Source organism: Haliotis cracherodii, unplaced genomic scaffold (genome assembly GCF_022045235.1).
Source record: "Haliotis cracherodii isolate W230 unplaced genomic scaffold, xgHalCrac1.p SCAF_16, whole genome shotgun sequence".
Classification (NCBI taxonomy): Eukaryota; Metazoa; Mollusca; class Gastropoda; order Lepetellida; family Haliotidae; genus Haliotis; species Haliotis cracherodii.
Genome location: NW_027266271.1, coordinates 27,296,582 through 27,315,204, shown reverse-complemented (window position 1 = coordinate 27,315,204; position 18,623 = coordinate 27,296,582). Strand labels below are relative to the sequence as shown.

The following is an 18,623-nucleotide window of genomic DNA, read 5'->3' as shown; positions in this document are numbered from 1 at the left end:
TCGTCTTGTCTGGGGTCACTGACCAAACGCCATTAGGGTTACACGCAGTACAGTCCTTGAACCAGAACCCAGACCCATGTTCCTGAGCGCAGTTTTGAGGAGCTTTAATGAATTCCAACTCTAGAATGTACAGGTACATTTAAACGGCTGCCAAAAAGGCAGAGCAAAGCATAATCAGGTTATCTCCTGAAACAGCGTCCCAGAACATCTCCTCAGGTATTCCAGCTCTCGTCTTGTCTGGGGTCACTGACCAAACGCCATTAGGGTTACACGCAGTACAGTCCTTGAACATGAACCCAGACCCATGTTCCTGAGCGCAGTTTTGAGGAGCTTTAATGAATTCCAACTCTAGAATGTACAGGTACATTTAAACAGCTGCCAAAAAGGCAGAGCAATGCATAATCAGGTTATCTCCTGAAACAGGGTCCCAGAACATCTCCTCAGGTATTCCAGCTCTCTTCTTGTCTGGAGTCACTGACCAAACGCCATTAGGGTTGCACGCGGTACAGTCCTTGAACCAGAACCCAGACCCATGTTCCTGAGCGCAGTTTTGAGGACTATCATCGCGATCTTGGTCGAAGGTAGAGAAGGGTTTCCCCTTCAGTTCCACCAAACAATCACCGCCATTACGTGAAGACTCGCTATGCCCCCATGTATTTGTGTACGTCATGGAATACAGGCCATCTTGAGATAGAACGAACTCCTTGTACACCCGCTGCCTGATATTGGGGGAGCTCTCGTCCTTTGTCTCAAAGATGAGATTTTGCGCGCGTCCATTTGTTATGTAGGCAATTTTGTCGTTTCCAAGCCAAAAGTTTTTGGAAAGGTCCCCAAAGCCATTTTTGTAATCTTGCCATGATCGGTTAAAATTGGTCGACCCATCTATCCGCCTTTGAATGTATGTGTTACCATCATACTGCATCCTACACCAAACACTGAATGGGAAAGGCGCCATGCTTGGGTGAATAAGGTAAATTCCTTCTCCCGATTGATAATGAACTGTTTTAGATCCTTCTGAACAATCTGAAATAGGAATTGCATGACATTAAGATAAGACTTTATTTCCTCCTTAAATCTAGGAATCGTTGACATAAATTACTGCCTTTCAGGCACCTTATGAAAATATGTGAAAATGTTGAAATATACGACCTGCAATCAGAACCTCAACGAATATTTTCAGACCCGTGAAGATCCGGGGTAGAATAGGTCTTCAGCAACTCATCTTGCAGTAAAAGGCGAATTTGCTTGTCATCGTATCACAATTGCGTGGATCGATGCTCATGATTTCAATCACTGGATTGTCTGGTACAGACTCAATTATTTACAGACCTACCGTCATATAACTGGAAAATTGTTGAGTACGGCGTTAAATAACAAACATCACATCACATGTAATTTGTAGTCACTACTACGAAAATGGATACGATAAATAAAGATGGTTACTGACGTACCCTGCATTATTCTTTCACAGAACTGGCCAATATATCCACCATAACATTGACAAATATGTTTGTCCTGGCTGTAGTCGCCCCCATTCATGCATCGGTCCTGAACCTGTAAAATTAATTGAGAGTACTTCATATCAAGCCTATTCTGTTCCAGCAATCTGTCATCCAAAGTCTAACTGGCATCGGTGAAATGTTTATTGTTGTGACCGCTCACAAGGCCTCACATAACAAAATCATTACATGTAAACATCACTACATACACAGTTGACCCGTGAAGATTCGGGGTAGAATAGATCTTCAGCAACCCATGCTTGCCGTAACAGGGGACTATGCTTGTCGTAGGAGGCGACTAACGGGATCGGGTGGTCAGGCTCGCTGACTTGCTTAATGCATGTCATCGTATCCCAATTGCGTGGGACCAGTGAAGATTCCAGGGTAGAACAGGTCTTCAGCAACCCATGCTTGCCGTAAAAGGCGACTATGCTAACGGGATCGGGTGGCCAGGCTCGCTGACTTGGTTGATACATGTCATCGATCCCAATTGCGTGGATCGATGCTCATGATATCAATCACTGGATTGTCTGGCCCAGACTCGATTATATACAGACCGCCGTCATATAGCTGGATTATTGCTGAGTGCGGCGTTAAACAACAAACCAAACCAAAACAAAAAAAACAATTGCGTGGAACGATGCTCATGTTATTTATCACTGGATTTTCTGGAGCAGATTCGATTAGTTACCGACCGCCGTCATATAGCTGTAATATTGCTTAGTGCGGCGTTAAAGAACAAACCAAACAACCAATTGTGTAGATCGATGATCATACTGTCAATCACTGGAATGTATGGTCTAGACTCGATTATTTACAAACCTAAGTCATATAGCTAAAATATTGCTGAGTGCGGCATTGTCGCCTCTTGCGGCAAATACGTTTTACTGAATACCTATGCTGAACCCGGATCTTCATGAGTCGAGTTCGTATAGTTGGACATTTGTACTCACCATGTGAGTATTGTGTACATTTTTACCAATTATTTCACACATAAAACAATATATTGCCTTTTACAATAGGGCGTGTTGCTGAATTAGCTTCCCCTTAGGGATGCGAGTGAGTGAGTGAGTTAAGATTTATAGTCACATCGGCAATATTTCAGCCATATCGTGACTAAATCAAGTTGTACAGTAATATTACATAAATAGCGACTAAAAAATCTGTCGACAAAGGACAGTAAAAGAACAAGAGTATCACAGCTATAAATATAAAACTAGTAATTAACCATAACATTTTGACTATTCAGAACAATACATTATGAAAATTGGCTAGTGATTACCAGCAACCAAAGCCACCACACAAGGGACCAAGGGGACTTACGGTACATCTGCTTCCTGCGTGGTATCCCAGCAGGATTTACACCATCCCTCTGGCTACTGGTGATTGTTAAAAGGTTTTAGCCAAAGCATTTAAAAACAACAAGTATTATGCGATTAAAAAACATGGAAAATGAAAAATACTTTGAATGAAATGGGACTAACGTACCTTCTCAGGGGGACAATTATTTTACGTTACTTCAACCCCCCTTTGAAGGTACAGCCACCAATCTCTGTTATTAGTTCATTCTACCAAATTAATATCACATACTTTTTACATGCATATCAAAATTTATCAATCAACCCTTATTTCTTTTAAAAACTACAGAATTAAACGAGAATTTACAGTAAAAATATCCTATATGGATGAGACCTGGAAATAATTTTCCCTTGTGATGGAAAAATCGATACGGTCAAACTTACATATGTTGTTACTGATAATTTTGAAACTTAGGATCATAGTTTGATGATGAAGAGTGTTTGGTCAGCGTGTCGCCCAATTTAATGGCAATGTCCAATTTATCTGATAAAAGATGGTCACCTTCCTTTAGATGGTGGACAGTTGATTTTGACCCTTTGCCTCTAATATTTGCTATCATGTTCCACACCTTTGATATTGGTGTGCGAGAATTAATTGTAGGGATAAGGTCTTCTAAGACTTACGCTTATTTTGTTTGAATGTGAGGCGTGCCTTGGCATTTGTGATTTTAACAGTATTTAAGTTGTGGACAGTTGGATGTCGGCGGAAATATTTCTCCGCTTTTTTCCTGCACTTCCTAGCCTGCATACAATCTTTATGAAACCATGGCGTTCGAGTGTGTGGATTTGCAGAGGACATAGGGATGGTTATATCAGCAATTTGATTCAGCTTATCCGAAAACGATTGGATTTGGTCGGTAACAGTCCTGAACATATCAGGTGTTAATATATTCGTACACAGTCCTTAAAGGAAAGCCAGTTGGCCTTGGTAAAATTCCACCTTGATGTAGGTGGAACATCAGATGGATTATTTGCTGTTAATATTGTAGGAAAATGGTCGCTTCCACACAAGTTATTGAGGACCGACCACGTGAATTCGTTTAATAGATTTGAATCTGTTAGTGACAGATCTAAAGCGGAAAACGTTCTAGTAGCAGGATGTAAATAGGTATTTGATCCATCATTGAAAATGCATAAATTGTTATCAGAAATAAAATCTTCAAGTATTTTCTCCTTTGGATTTAAGTTAACACTTCCCAATAATGTTCTATGTCCGTTCAAGTCACCCATGGGCACCCGTGAAGAGCAACCTCCTCGTGGTGAGTGCTGGGTAACGCTATAGCTCTTCCCCCGTGTGGACCCGGGGTAGAATTTGTTCACAGCACCCCATTGCTGGTCGTAAAAGGCGACCGAATTGGGCAACCCGTTTGCCGTGGGTTGCGCCCCTGTGTCGGTATAGGAAGGGATTCTGGTGTTTGAGGGCACTGGAGCCAGGAACAGTGTTCCTTTTGCCCAACACACCACTTTGACCCTAACTTCACCTAGACGGGTGGTAGAATTGGCCCGATTCTATCAATCGGCTGGTCACGCCATGCCCTGTGCATGGAAAAGTGCCACTTTATATATATATCATATTGAACAATTTTTATGATGTAATATGATACTCCAATTAATGCAAATCTAAATATTGCCTAGAGTCCTATGCCAGGAGGCGGTGGCTCATGGGCCAATCTGGTGATTTTGACCTCCGAATGATGTATGTTTCCAATTTCTTGTCATGGGCCGAACCAGTCTGGCATTTAGTTGGTAAACAAATAAAGATGTTCGTGTCATCTTCCCTGGAGTATAACATCCCTGTATCCCTGGTGTTTGCAGCTTGGATATCCGGTGCAATATAACACTGTCCATTTTGACACTCGATGGAGGGTGGGGAGCAGGGGTGCTGAATCATTTTCTTTCATCATGGCTCAACTACAATCTGGTTTATCTCGCAATGAAAAAAAGAGACGATTAGAAGACATTGATATTTCATCTGGAAGTTTCCCTCAAATTATTGATACCTGGGCTAGATTCCTGGTGATTGAGGCTGCTGATATCCTACCTATCAAATTAAATCCTTTTGCCATTTCTAGGGCTGTGTCCGGGATTTGTGGTGAGGTCAAGAACGTCACCCGTCTTCATAGTGGTTTGCTTCTGATGGAGTGTGCACGGAGAAAGCAACCTCTCAATCTTTTGTCTATATCTATATTCGCCAATATTGAGGTTGCTGTGCACAGAACATTAAACTCTTGTCGAGGCATTGTTCGTGACAGGGCTCGTTGTCCGTCTGACATGTCTGAAGAAAAAATTGCTACAGAGTTGGAAGACCAGGCTGTAATCACAGTTAAACGTTTCACGATCAAGAAAGACAGTGTCATCACGAACACCAATACCTATCTTATGACGTTTGCCCGAACATCCCTTCCACAATCAATCAAAGCAGGTTATTGGAACATCGGAGTGGATGTGTATGTCACTAATCCGCTCCGATGCTACAAGTGCCAACATTTCAGTCATGGTTCAAAATCCTGTCATAACTCACTGGTATGTCATCGTTGTGGTGACAACCAAGAGAGCATTGACTGTAATCATGATCTGAAGTGTGCAAATTGTTCAGGCCCACATGTTGCTTCATCCAAATTTTGCCCTGTTTGGCAAATGGAATCCAAAATAATGAAAATAAAATGTGAAAAAAAACATACCCTACCTGGATGCCAAAAAACTATTAAAAAATCAGACCACTACCCCCTCAACTATTTCCTACTCCGCTGCAGTCTCCCGCTCTGTTACAACATCGACTATTTCGTGTCAGACTGACTTGACATGGGTCACGTCAGAACAACCAGTTGATACTTTTCCAATCATTCAGCCTATTCCTACCATCAGTCTATCTAGTTCAGGATATCAGACTGAGATTCAGTCTGAGAAACAATCTCATACGTCAGTCGAACAACCAGTTGTTCATTTGTCAAATAAAGAAAAAAATAAATTGAAGAAAAAACAACTGCCAGTCGTCCCTTCACCTTCAGAGGTTCCTTTACAGAACTCATTTGGGCCTCTGGACATGGAAGTTACTCTGTCCTCACAGGACAGGCGGAGGAGTAGTTCCTCCTCACATTCACGCGAGCGATCTCCAATTGAGCCACCATGACTCAATTGTCTAATATAATGCAATGGACTTAGGCATAATTTTAATGAACTGCAGTTATTATTAACTTATTTAAATCCATCAGCATTTTGTTTACAAGAGACGTACCTTAAAAATACAGTTAAGTTTGATTTAAAGCACTATAGTTCATATCATTCCTTCTCTCCTCCGGGAAACGAAGCTATTGGAGGTGCTTCTATTTTAGTGCCGCGGGGCGTTGTTCACAGTCCTGTTCCACTTGACTCGAATCTGCAAGCAGTTGCAGTTAGACTTACACTGCATATTGCCTTCACGCTTTGCTCCTTATACATTCCTCCTTCATCAAGTTTTCAGCAAAATGATCTACAAAAACTATATGACCAACTCCCAAAGCCCTGTATCATCATGGGTGATCTAAATGGGCATAATCCTTTATGGGGAAGTTCAATACTTAATCAAAAGGGTAAAGTGATCGAGGATTTTGTTTCCGATAATGATTTATGCATCTTTAATGATGACTCGGACACTTACTTACACCCTGCAACTGGTACATATTCATCATTAGATCTGTTTCTGATTAATTCACTTTTGTTCAACGAATTCTCATGGTCAGTCCACGATGACCTATGTGGGAGTGAACATTTCCCCACCGTGCTTAAAGCCATTAATCCCACTGATGATCCTCCTTCACCTCGATGGAATTTTGTGAAGGCTGATTGGCTTTTATTTCAATCTTTATGCAAAGATAAATTACAACCTGCGTCTTTTCGGAATGTTAATGACCCAATTCAGTTGTTTTCAGATCAACTGACTGAAATTGCTAATGAATCAATTCCTAAGTCCTCTGTCAACCCACGTGTTCGTAAACCATGGTTTGATGATAATTGCAAACAAGCTAGGAAATGTCGTAAGAAGGCGGAGAAATACTTCCGTAAACATCCTACTGTCCATAATTTGAACACTGTCAAATAAACGTCAATCATGGAGGAATTATGTCTCCAAAATAAACTCTCGTACCCCTATGTCCAAGGTATGGAACATGATTAAAAAGATCAAAGGCAAGGGATCAAATTCTACAGTCAGCCATTTGAAGGATGGTGATACTTTGTTAACTGATAAATCTGCCATTGCCAATAGACTTGGGGAAACTTTATCTCAACATTATTCTTCATCTAATTACGTTCCTGAATTTCAAAAATATCGGCTCCAACAGGAAGAGAAAAAAAATAAATTTTACATCTGATAATGGAATGGTGAAGATTATAATTGCAATGAAGTATTTTCACTACATGAGCTATATACTGACTTAGGGCAAGCTCATGATACAGCAGCAGGTGCTGATAATATTCATTATCAGCTGCTGAAACACTTGCCCGAATCATACCTTGAAACTATGTTGAATATATTCAATGATATTTGGACATCAGGGACGTTTCGAACTTCATGGCATAATGCCATTGTTATCCCTATACCCAAACCTGGGCGGATTCATTCTGATCCATCAAATTACCGACCTATATCTCTAACTAGCTGTGTTTGTAAAACTATGGAACGCATTGTAAATAACCGATTAGTGTGGTTCATGGAAACAAATGATCTTCTTACCAATATGTGGTTTCCGGAAAAACAGAAGTACTATCGATCATTTTGTGCGTTTGGAATCGTTCATTAAAAATTCCATTGTAAATAGACAACATGCTGTATCGATCTTTTTCGACTTAGAAAAAGCTTACGAAACAACATGGAAACATGGTATTTTAAAAGATCTTCATGATTATGGATTAAGAGGCTGTCTGCCTCATTTTATATCACAGTTTTTAACAGACAGGCAATTTCAAGTCCGAGTGGGTACAACCCTGTCTGATCATTATAATCAGGATCAGGGTGTCCCACAAGGCAGTATTTTGTCTGTCACTTTATTCAGTATAAACATTTACAGTTTGTCTAAAGTTTTAAATGATTCAGTTGATGGATCACTTTTTGTGGATGATTTTAATATATCTTGTCGTGGTAAAAATATGCACACAATCGAAAGGCAATTACAACTGTGTCTCAATAAAATTCACAAGTGTCTATAGAAAGGGTTTAAATTTTCCAAATAAAAAACTAACTGCATACATTTTTGTAGGAAATATAAACCGCATAAAGACCCTGAGCTATTTTTATATGGCACCCCTATCAAAGTGGTGAAGGAGGCAAAGTTCTTGGGACTTATTTTTGATAACCATTTAACTTTCCTCCCACATATTAAATACCTAAAAGCTAAATGTCTGAAGGCACTCGACTTATTGAAAGTAGTTTCAAATTCAAAGTGGGGAGGAGATAAAACAACCCTCTTACACTTGTATAGATCACTGATCCGTACAAAACTTGATTATGGCTCCATCGTCTATGGTGGAGCCTGCAAAAGTAATTTACAAAAACTAGATACTATACATCATCAGGGCCTGAGGCTTTGCCTTGGAGCTTTTAGAACGTCTCCCATTCACAGTCTATATATAGAAGCAGATGAGCCTTTTCTTAAACAACGCGGTCTAAAACTATCTTTACAATACATAACTATATTATATTCTAATCAGTCGAATCCAGCTTTTGAATGTATATTCAATCCTCTCCACGAAGATAAATAAGAAATCAACACTCACTCCACCACTCGGAATCAGAATAAAATCTGCAATATCAGCCACTAATATTAAACTCCAAGATATAGCTCCTACTCAACTTTTTTCATCTCCTCCTTGGCAAATGGTCAAGCCAGAGGTAGACCTTACATTAACAAAACTAAAGAAATAAGCTACTAACCAATTAATTTACCAACAAGAATATCATCAGTTAAGAAACATTTACGACACTTATAAATCTATATTTACAGATGGATCCAAGGCTGGTGGCGCAGTTGCTAGTGCCACTGTCATTGGATCCAGAACAGTATCTTCACGATTACCCGATAAAAGTTCAATCTTCACAGCAGAAGCGCACGCAATTTTAACGGCTCTAAAATATGTCAAGAACCAATCAAAATATAAACAATTCATTATTTTATCAGATTCACTCTCGTGCCTTCAGGCTATTAAAAATATGTCTTTTAAACATGCCTTTTTAATTGATATTCTTGAGTTATTTAATGATCTTGCTACTGGCAAGTACATCGTCTTTCGTTGGTTACCAAGCCATGTTGGTATCACTGGTAACACGATGGCCGATGCTGCTGCTAAAGCAGCACTCAACAAATCTGTGACACCACTTCTTATCCTATACAGTGATTATAAACCTATAATTAGATCTTACATCCGTGATCTGATGCAAAAGAGTGAGTGAGTGAGTATGGTTTTACGCCGCTTTTAGCAATATTCCAGCAATATCACGGCGGGGGACACCAGAAATGGGCTTCACATATTGTACTCATGTCGGGAATCGAACCCGGGTGTTCGGCGTGACGTGATGCAAAAGAAGTGGGACACTCAAGTAGGTATCAATAAATTACATAAAATTAAACAAAATATCGGTTACACCTACTTGGGTTGTCAGTCCAGATTTGAAGAGGTCATTTTACGACGATGTCGTATTGGCCACAGTAGAGATACTCAAGAATATTGGTTGAAAGGCGAAGATCCTCCATTTTGTATTCCTTATGATGAGAGAATCACGGTCAAGCATGTCCTGCTTGACTGTATTGATTTTGCCATCACAAGGGATAAATATTTCAAATCATCATCTCTCATGGATTTTATTCATATTAATTCTCATTTAGTTATTGTTTTTTTTTAAAGAGATAGAATTGTTTACCAAATTTTGATAATATGTATTGTATAAAATGAATGACCTTTGGTAGAAAATTGGTAGAACGAAATTATATCTGAGTTTGTTACTGGCCATATCCTCAAAGGGGGTTGACGCAGTGTAAAATTATTGTCCCCCTGAGAGGATATTGTAAGTCCATGTCATTCAAAGAATATTTCTGTGTACTAGTGTATTAAACGTAGAATATTTGTACTTTTACTTGTGGCTAACTTTACATACAATCACCAGTTGCTGAGGGTATGATGTAAATCCTGCTGGGGTCCATGCAGGTAGCAAAGGTACTGTAAGTCCCCATGGTCCCCAGTATGGTGGTCTGCCTTCAGTTGCTGACGATCTATAGCCCGTTTTTATTATTGTGTCATCTGTTATAATCTGATTATTTTATTCTTCTAAAACTAGTTTTACAATTAGAATCTGTGATATTTTGCTACTTGTTATACTGTCCTTCGATGACAGGTCTTGCTCAAGTCACGATATGGCTGAAACAATGCCGATGTGACTTTAAATATTAACTCATTCAAGTCACCCATGTTCATGCAGGGCTTAGGGAGCTGATCATATAAGGATTGAAGATCCGATCTCTGAATCACAGAGGAGGGAGGAATATACAGTGAACACAGAGTAAAGGTAATGTGTAAAGTTAGTCTTACTGCTACAGCTTGAAGATGAGTTTGAAGTTAAACAGGACTGTGGATCACTCCCTGCTTCACCAAAAGAGTAGATCCTCCAGTAGTTTTAACACCTCGTGGAGAAAATGAATGATAGGAACTGTACCGGCGCAAATCAAAGGTGACTGTCTGTTTGAGTTACGTCCCTTGAAGACAGATAGCTGAAGGCGTGAAATCTTGAATTAAAATTGGTCCGGAGACCTCTGCAATTCCACTGAACCAGTTCATGTTACGGGTGGGTGAACAGGAGATCTATTTCTCCGAGTTTCGCGGCGACTTACTTCTATTGCGCCCTTGAGAATGTGGAGAGACATCCATGTTCTCCAAGGGTTTGATACCGATTATAGTCTAGTATTTGAATAGGGTCACGCTGACCCTTTGGTACATGATCTGATTGTTTTGCATAGTCAACATTTTTGTTTGCACTTTTAACAGGGGCTGGTTTTAATGATTGTTCTGGCGTTGGTGCCAATGTTGGTGTCGGTGCTGTTGCCTTGTGAGTTGAAACTGGAGCTGATGTTGATATATCAACTGTTTGGGAAGATGAACTGGATTGTACAACAGAATAGTTTGCTGAGACCCAAGTTATATCTGTCTGACATTCAACAGACATGACAGATGTGGCAGGACACTGCTGAGGTTGGAGAAACAGAAGCCATGATCAAACGCTTTGCTTCGGGGAAGGTGATATTCCTTTCATGTTTCACTTTCACAATCTGATGTTGAATTTTGAAATTTGGACATGACTTCGAAGAAGCCACATGGTCACCTGAACAGTTTGCACAATAAGTTTTTTTTGGTACATTTTGAATCAGTATTGTGGTCATCTTCACCACATTGAAGACATATCTTGCGATTGTGATTGTGCACTGTGCCCGAACTCAAAGTGGGTTTGGAATGTATTGATCCACTTCGATGTTAAAATATCCTGCTTTTATATTTTTTGGACGAGTTGGCTTTGAAGATGTCATGAGGTAGGTATTTGAGTTGAGGATCGTATTATTTCTATTATATGTGAAACGTTTCACATGAGTAACTCCCTGATCACTCAGTTCATCAGCTATTTCAGTTTCTGTCATATCGGCAAAACAATGCTAGCTATCTCTAACAATACCTTTCCTAGAATTGAGAGTTTTTGAGTGAGTGAGTGAGTTGGGTTTAACGCCGCTTTTAACAGCATTCTAGTTATATCGCGGCGTGTCTGCTTAATGTAGGAGGAAAGCCCGAAGTGATGCAGGTCTCAGACTTTGGTGAAACCCACGAGCACGGGTATGGTGCTGACAAACCTAGAAACATAATCGGGCCGAACCAGGATTCGAACGACTTAGATGACTGGGCCACCCGTGCCCCCTAGAGTTTTATGAGATTCAATTTCAAAGGTGTACAATCAGTGGCGGAAACCACTAAAATCTAGACCAACTACCAGAAGAACACCTCAGGATTGTAGTCTCCTCATCCGAGGAATCTTCCAAAGAACGTTTCATGTTTTTTGGTTGTGCCATTTTGAGTTTGTATACGGTTCACAATCCCAGCACCCCACCCACCACTGATTATCACAGGGACAATGCTATAAGCCAGTGGATACTGGAATGGTAAACTCAAGCAGACGAATTAAGTAAAATTATTTAGCCTACCAGATTGGCCCACGAGCCACCGCCTTCGGGGCATACGACTCTAGGCATGTGAATGCGTTGTCAATCAAAACTTCAAGTTTTGTAACATAAACAATTGGTCAAGACCTAGGTATAAAGGAAATTTGTGCGAACACAAATAAAGCACAGGGCTCGACATGACCAGCCAATCCTACCACATGTCTAGGCGAAGTAAAGGTCGAAGTGGTGTATTGGGCAAAGGAACGCTAATCCTGGAACCAGAGCCCTCAACCACCAGACTACTGTCCTCCGCCGACACAGGGACGCAACCCACGGCAAACGGGCTGCCCAATTTTGTCGCCTTGTACGACAGGCAATGGGGTGCTGAGGACACACGGGGGAAGAGTGGTTAGCGTTACCCAGCGCTAACCACGGGTAGGCTGCTCTTCATGAACGCCAGGAGTGAGTGAGTGAGTGAGTTGGGTTTAACGCCGCTTTTAACAGTATTCCAGTTATATCGCGGCGTGTCAGCTTAATGTGGGAGGAAAGCCCGAAGTGATGCATGTCTCAGACGTTTACCACTTCGGTGAAACCCACGAGCACGGGTATGGTGCTGACAAACCTAGAAACATAATCGGGGCGAACCGGGATTCGAACCCACAATCATAGGTTTCTGGCATGCCCAAGGGACGCAACTCTGCACAGCGAATCGCGGCGCCTTAGACGACTGGGCCACCCGTGCCCCCATGAACGCCAGGAGTTAGAGTGCTCCGACAATCCAGTCCGCAATTCCAGTTTATGTGTTCACTCTGTCGAGTGGAAAGGCGGTAAGCCCATTGTTAAAAAAAACAAACCTCAGTATTGTTGTGTATGACGGCGGTCTGTAAATAATCGAGTCTGGACCAGACAATCCAGTGATTGATATCATGAGCATCGATCCACGCAATTGGGATCGATGACATACATCAACCAAGTCAGCGATCCTGACCACCCGAACCCGTTAGTCGCCTTTTACGGCAAGCATGGGTTGCTGAAGACCTATTCTACCCCGGAATCTTCACGGGTCAAACTTGACCAAAAGTGACAAAATGATGTGGGATGCAATTCCCAATTTTATGCAAACACCTAGTATCACTATTAGGTGGTTCAAAAACATTATCTTATGATATGGTCGACCTGTAAAGATCCGGGCTAGAATAGGTCTTCAGGAACCCATGCTTGCCGTAAAGGGCGACTATGCTTGTCGTAAGAGGCAACTAACTGGATCGGGTGGTCAGGCTCGTTGACTTGGTTAATGAAGATCGATGCTCAAGATGTCAATCACTTGATTGTCTGTTCCAGATTCGATTATTTACCGACCGCCATCATACAGGTCAAATATTCCTTAGTGCGGCGTTAAACAAAGAAAGAAAGAAAAGAAAGATGGTATGGTCGGAATCGTACTATGAACTTTGCTTTTAGCAATTAATTAATGGAAAAAAGGTTTTTACACTTTGATTGTTATATTTACACAACATACGGTTAAACAATGCTTTAAGTCTGATGATAGGTAGAACATGAGGCGGATATTGCATGTACCCTTTTCACAATTATACGTATGCTCGTTGAATATAGGTGTCATCCACGCAGTGAAGGTACAATCACGATATGAATGGAAAACACACCACGTAACCCCACACACGCACACACTATGAATTTGACTAAACTCTCGGATTGAGTGAGTGAGTATGGTTTTACGCCGCTTTTGGTAATATTCCAGCAATATCACGTCGGGGGACACCAGAAATGGGCTTCACACATTGTACCCATGTCGGGAATCGAACCCGGGTCTTCGGTGTGACGAGCGAATGCTTTAACCACCAGGCTAACCGACCGCCCCAACTAAACTATGGATTTTTTTTACTTACATTGTAAAAGTACCACTCGCCAGTGTAGCAGATTCCAGTCAGAAACATCCCACGGTGAAGCATACACATGTCATCAGTTGCAGACACGCTGAAAGCCACACATCTGGTGTCTGGGGCACACTGTACAGCACATGAGGCAACGCTATGTATGTCTTCAACTACAGTCTCATTTATGGGAGAGATGAACTGAGTACACTCAGAATACATTTCGACAGAGATACTCCTGGCATGATCGCCAGCAATTATTTCAAAAACAAAGAGCATGGTGGCAATAGCCAATATGCTTAGTGATTCCATTTTCCGTATTAATAACCGTGATACTGTTCCAACTTTCCCTTCCGTTTCAAGCCAAATGATCATCCGAAGAGATCTCGGTTAATAGAATAATATTCCTCAATAACTACAAAGGGAATACAAACTGATCAATCTGCAGGCCTGGCCTATCAGATACAAGTGCCATCATTATTCCAAGTTATTGACTAAACTCCAGACAAATGTCGATAACCTCATACTATGGTTGGACCAAATAAAATAATTCTCTGGTTCATATGATGCATTAACTGATACTTTTATCCAATGATTTGGTTGGTTAGTTTGTTGCTTGACACCGCACTCAGGAATATTCCAGCTATATGACGGCGGTCAGTAAATGATCGAGTCTGGACCACACAATCCAGTGATTGATATCATGAGCATTGATCCACGCAATTGTGATCGATGACATGTATCAACCAAGTCAGCGAGCCTGACCACCTGATCCCGTTAGTCGCCTTTTACGACAAGCATAGTTTGATTGTATAAAACTGCAAGTCAACGCTGATGTGTATGGCATACTCGTTCATAACTTAAAATCTTCAAAATAGTTATCAATATTAGTTTCTAGTAATAGTTGTAGGAAAAATAATATAATAATATAAATATTGAATTAATTGGAATACATTACAACTAGTTGTGTAGTTAGACATAAGATGTTGTGCCCGCCAACATAGGGGTAACGATAGGGGTAAGATGGGAAATTTCAAACTTAACTTTTTAGGAACAGTAGTGCGTAATTCCACCACGATGTGTCAAACATTCATTCACTTGACGAGGCATACTGCGTATGAGTCTCCCAATTTCGATTTGACCAAGTCTGACCCTCTTGCAGCGCCTGGCCAAGTTCTGCCTACGTGGTCGACGGCCCATGACGTGTGCATTGGAGGAACTCGGCATTCAATGAATGTTGTGCTGTTGGAGGTGAGCATTGACTCTTCATGCACGGTAGGCGTGGGCGATGTCGTTCAGAAAGACAAAACGTCAACCTTTATGCCTTGCACAATATGGAGTGGGGTTCGCTCAGTCATAGTGATACCACCCTACACCATAACCGATTCCCCGCCAAATCTGTCATCGGGTGTCAGGTTGACATTGGCTTGACGTTCATTTCGACGTCGCCAGACACGACTACGCCTTTTAAGGAAGAGCAAAGTGAATCGGGACTTATCTGAAAACATTACACGTGACAAGCGACGATTACGCAAGTTTCGACGTTGTGCACACGTGTTATATACTATACGCCACTGGACCCAAAAACACGTTCATTATCATGGCACAGGTTGAAACCGTTTTTTAAATCTTACAAACAATAACTGAATAATTAAAAGCACCAAAACCAATTCTCTATTCAAACATAAGCTCTGGTAAAGGCAGAGCCCATTGCACGATTCCTTTTCTGTTGTAAGCATGTGTTTATGAATAACTATCAAATGGTGGTGATGCCATGTGTTTGCGAGAAGTTAAGCGTATCCTGCCCCACCTGTGGCACCATCGAAAATAAAAAAAAGCGGCGAAACCCTTTCCATATTCATCAGAAATCTCTGCCAATTGATGATACCATGTGTTCGCGAAATGGTGAGCATAACCCGCTCCACAGGTGGCACCCATCACAAACACATGTAAAGGCAAGTCAACTGTTCACGTGAAAAAATACGGGAACTTATAGTACATGTCAAAATCGGGAGTTGCGTCGGGCAGCAGTCTTTTTCACTGATGCCTAAGTTTGGAAATGTCCTTCACATGTCTACCATAAAACTTTTTGAAAGCTGTACTGAGGCCTTGAATGTTGTCACCTTAATGGAACAATTCCTGAGCATGCTCGATTGTACCTCAAATGTTGTGAAATGGAGACACCCAAGTTGACTTGTGCAAAGCTGAAGTCATTCCTCATTGTGATTCTGAATCTTTATGCATAAATCTAAATATGATCAGAAGAACTGGTCTCATATATTTCTAGTTCAGGCTATTTGATGGTTATTGAACAATATCAGATCATCGATATATCTGAAGCTTAAGTTAGACGTCTTAGCCAATGCCTTGTTTTAAACTGAGATTGCTAGTGGCTGTATCCTCAAAGGGGGTTAAAGTAGTGTAAAATTATTGTCCCCCTGAGAGGATACGTAAGTCCATGACTTTCAAAGTCTATTTATTTCAGCCACGTTTTTAATCGCAGCATATATGTTCCTTTAAATTGTGGCTAGATTTGTCAATAATCGCCAACAGCTGAAGGGATGATGTAAATCCGGCTGGGGTCCATGCAGGTAGCAAAAGTACTGTAAGTCCCCATGGACCCTAGCATGGTGATCTCTCTTCAGTGGCTGGCGATCTATAGCTCATTTTTATCGTGTATTGTTTCGTATGATGTTCTTTTTTATGGCTAACTACTAGTTTTAGATATAATCTGTGATAAATCTAGTTATTTTACTGTCCTTCGTTGACAGGTTTTTATTTCGTATAACTATGTGTATTCTTAATGTACTTCTCGTCACGATATGGCTGAAATACTGCCGATGTGACGTTAAATGTTAACTCACTCACTCACTCCTTGTTTTAACTTTGCCAATCCGAGCAGTTATTCTGATTCACAAGCATGAAGAATCAGAGGAACAAGAAGGGGAACACAAGTGGTAACCATGGGGATGCCTTCTTCTTGCATGTCAAATGTCTTGCCCCCAACTTCTACATAAATGTTTTGAATGAGGAAGTCCAGAATTTCACATAGTGCTTTCTCAGTAAACTTCAGATTGCGTTTGGGTTTATTTTTGACACTATATCTACGGACATTACGTTTTGTAACATAAGCCCCATGGATCAAGGAATGAAGTTTTCCCTTACGCTTTTCATGTGAGATAGTGGTGTACAAAGTTGAAAATCAGATGTTTTGGACAGAATGGAACCTGGTTCTTTTCTGATATTGTATAGAATCAAACAAAATCTTTGAGTTCTTGAGACCACATGGTATTAATTCCACTTGTCTTAACTACTTTCTGTGTATATAGAGAAAGTACTTCCTTGATTGTATTAATGATTATGGTTAATCTTTAAGACAGGCATTTGGTGGTACATTTGGGGGACCCTGTGATATCTTTGAATTCCAGTACACTCAAGGAGTGAACATGGTGCATGGTTTTGGCAGATTTCTTCCTGAGTTAACTGTACATGTGGCATGGCACTCATACCAAGTTCTTTGATCTAACAATTAATGTAGTGGTGCTTACATATAGTGATTATGTTATTTGAGGCCTTGTCACAGGGAACAACTACAAACTTTTCATGTAGGACAGCCAGACGACGTGTGACAGAGGCAAATCTATTGTTTATATGAAAAACACGGGAACATATGGTACAAGTCAAAGTAGGGAATTACATCAGAAATAATTTCTTTGTGACTGATGCGTCTGGTCCAGGCTCGATTACTTGTTAGTTTGTTTGTTTAAAGCCACACTCAGCAATATTCCATCTGAGTATTGGGATACGATGACATGCATCAACCGAGTCAGCGAGCCTGACAACCCGATCCCGTCAATCGCCTCTTTCGACTCAATTATTTACAGACCGCCGTCATATAGCTGGAATATTGTTTAAACAAACAAACAAACAAACCAATCCTTTTCAGTATATACTAAAATTTGAGTAATACGACAATTAAAGTAGGCTTTTAATACATTTAGTTTTCTCAGAATACCAATTAGCCTAATTCTGGTACCCTATAAGTTTAGCACAATTTAGTCTAGACAAGCGATAGAGCGTCACGCCCAAGGCCCGGGCTTCATTTCTCGGTAGTTTAATTTAACAGACGTCATCTACCAATGTATAATATGACCGTTAGAATTGGAATGTAAGATATTACCAAATAGTCATTAGGTAAAATGTATAAGTGTCCAAACTTATGAGACCCCATAATTCTAAATATAACGTCCCTCCGACGTAAGTGAGTGAGTGAGTAAGTTAAAATTTAACGTCGCATCGGCATTATTTCAGCCATATAGCGACGAGACCAAGCTAATACATACACAATTTAGTTATTTATGCAATGTCATATTTAAAAACAATTAATGAAACATATTGGAGCATAATATATTTAAAAACAATTGATGAAACATATTTTAACAATATCATTAATACAGTTTAAAACACGGGCTATAGGCCACCAGTAACCAAAGCTAGGCCACCTCGCTGGGGATCATGGGGACTTACAGTACTTCTGCTTCCTGCATGATACCCCAGCAGGATTTACGTCATCACTTTAGCCACTGGTGGTTGTGCACAATACTAGCCAATATTAAAAAATACTCATCAATGAGTTGGCTTAAAACAATGGTTGATGATAGTTACATCGATTACTATATCCTTCAACGTAAGTTGAATCCATGATGT

The 18,623-nt window shown here is 40.6% G+C and overlaps 1 protein-coding gene across 1 annotated transcript; it reads right to left on the bottom strand.

Annotated features, from left to right (window-relative positions):
- Positions 1 to 367: 367 nt before the first annotated feature.
- On the bottom strand, positions 368 to 14,291 carry LOC139463527 (microfibril-associated glycoprotein 4-like). The gene is made up of 3 exons (XM_071244797.1): positions 13,932 to 14,291; positions 1,452 to 1,554; positions 368 to 1,023 (listed from the first exon to the last, which is right to left on the bottom strand). Exons 1-3 carry the CDS (start codon positions 14,289 to 14,291, stop codon positions 368 to 370), a joined length of 1,119 nt encoding a protein of 372 aa, XP_071100898.1.
- Between the last annotated feature and the right edge of the window lie 4,332 nt (positions 14,292 to 18,623).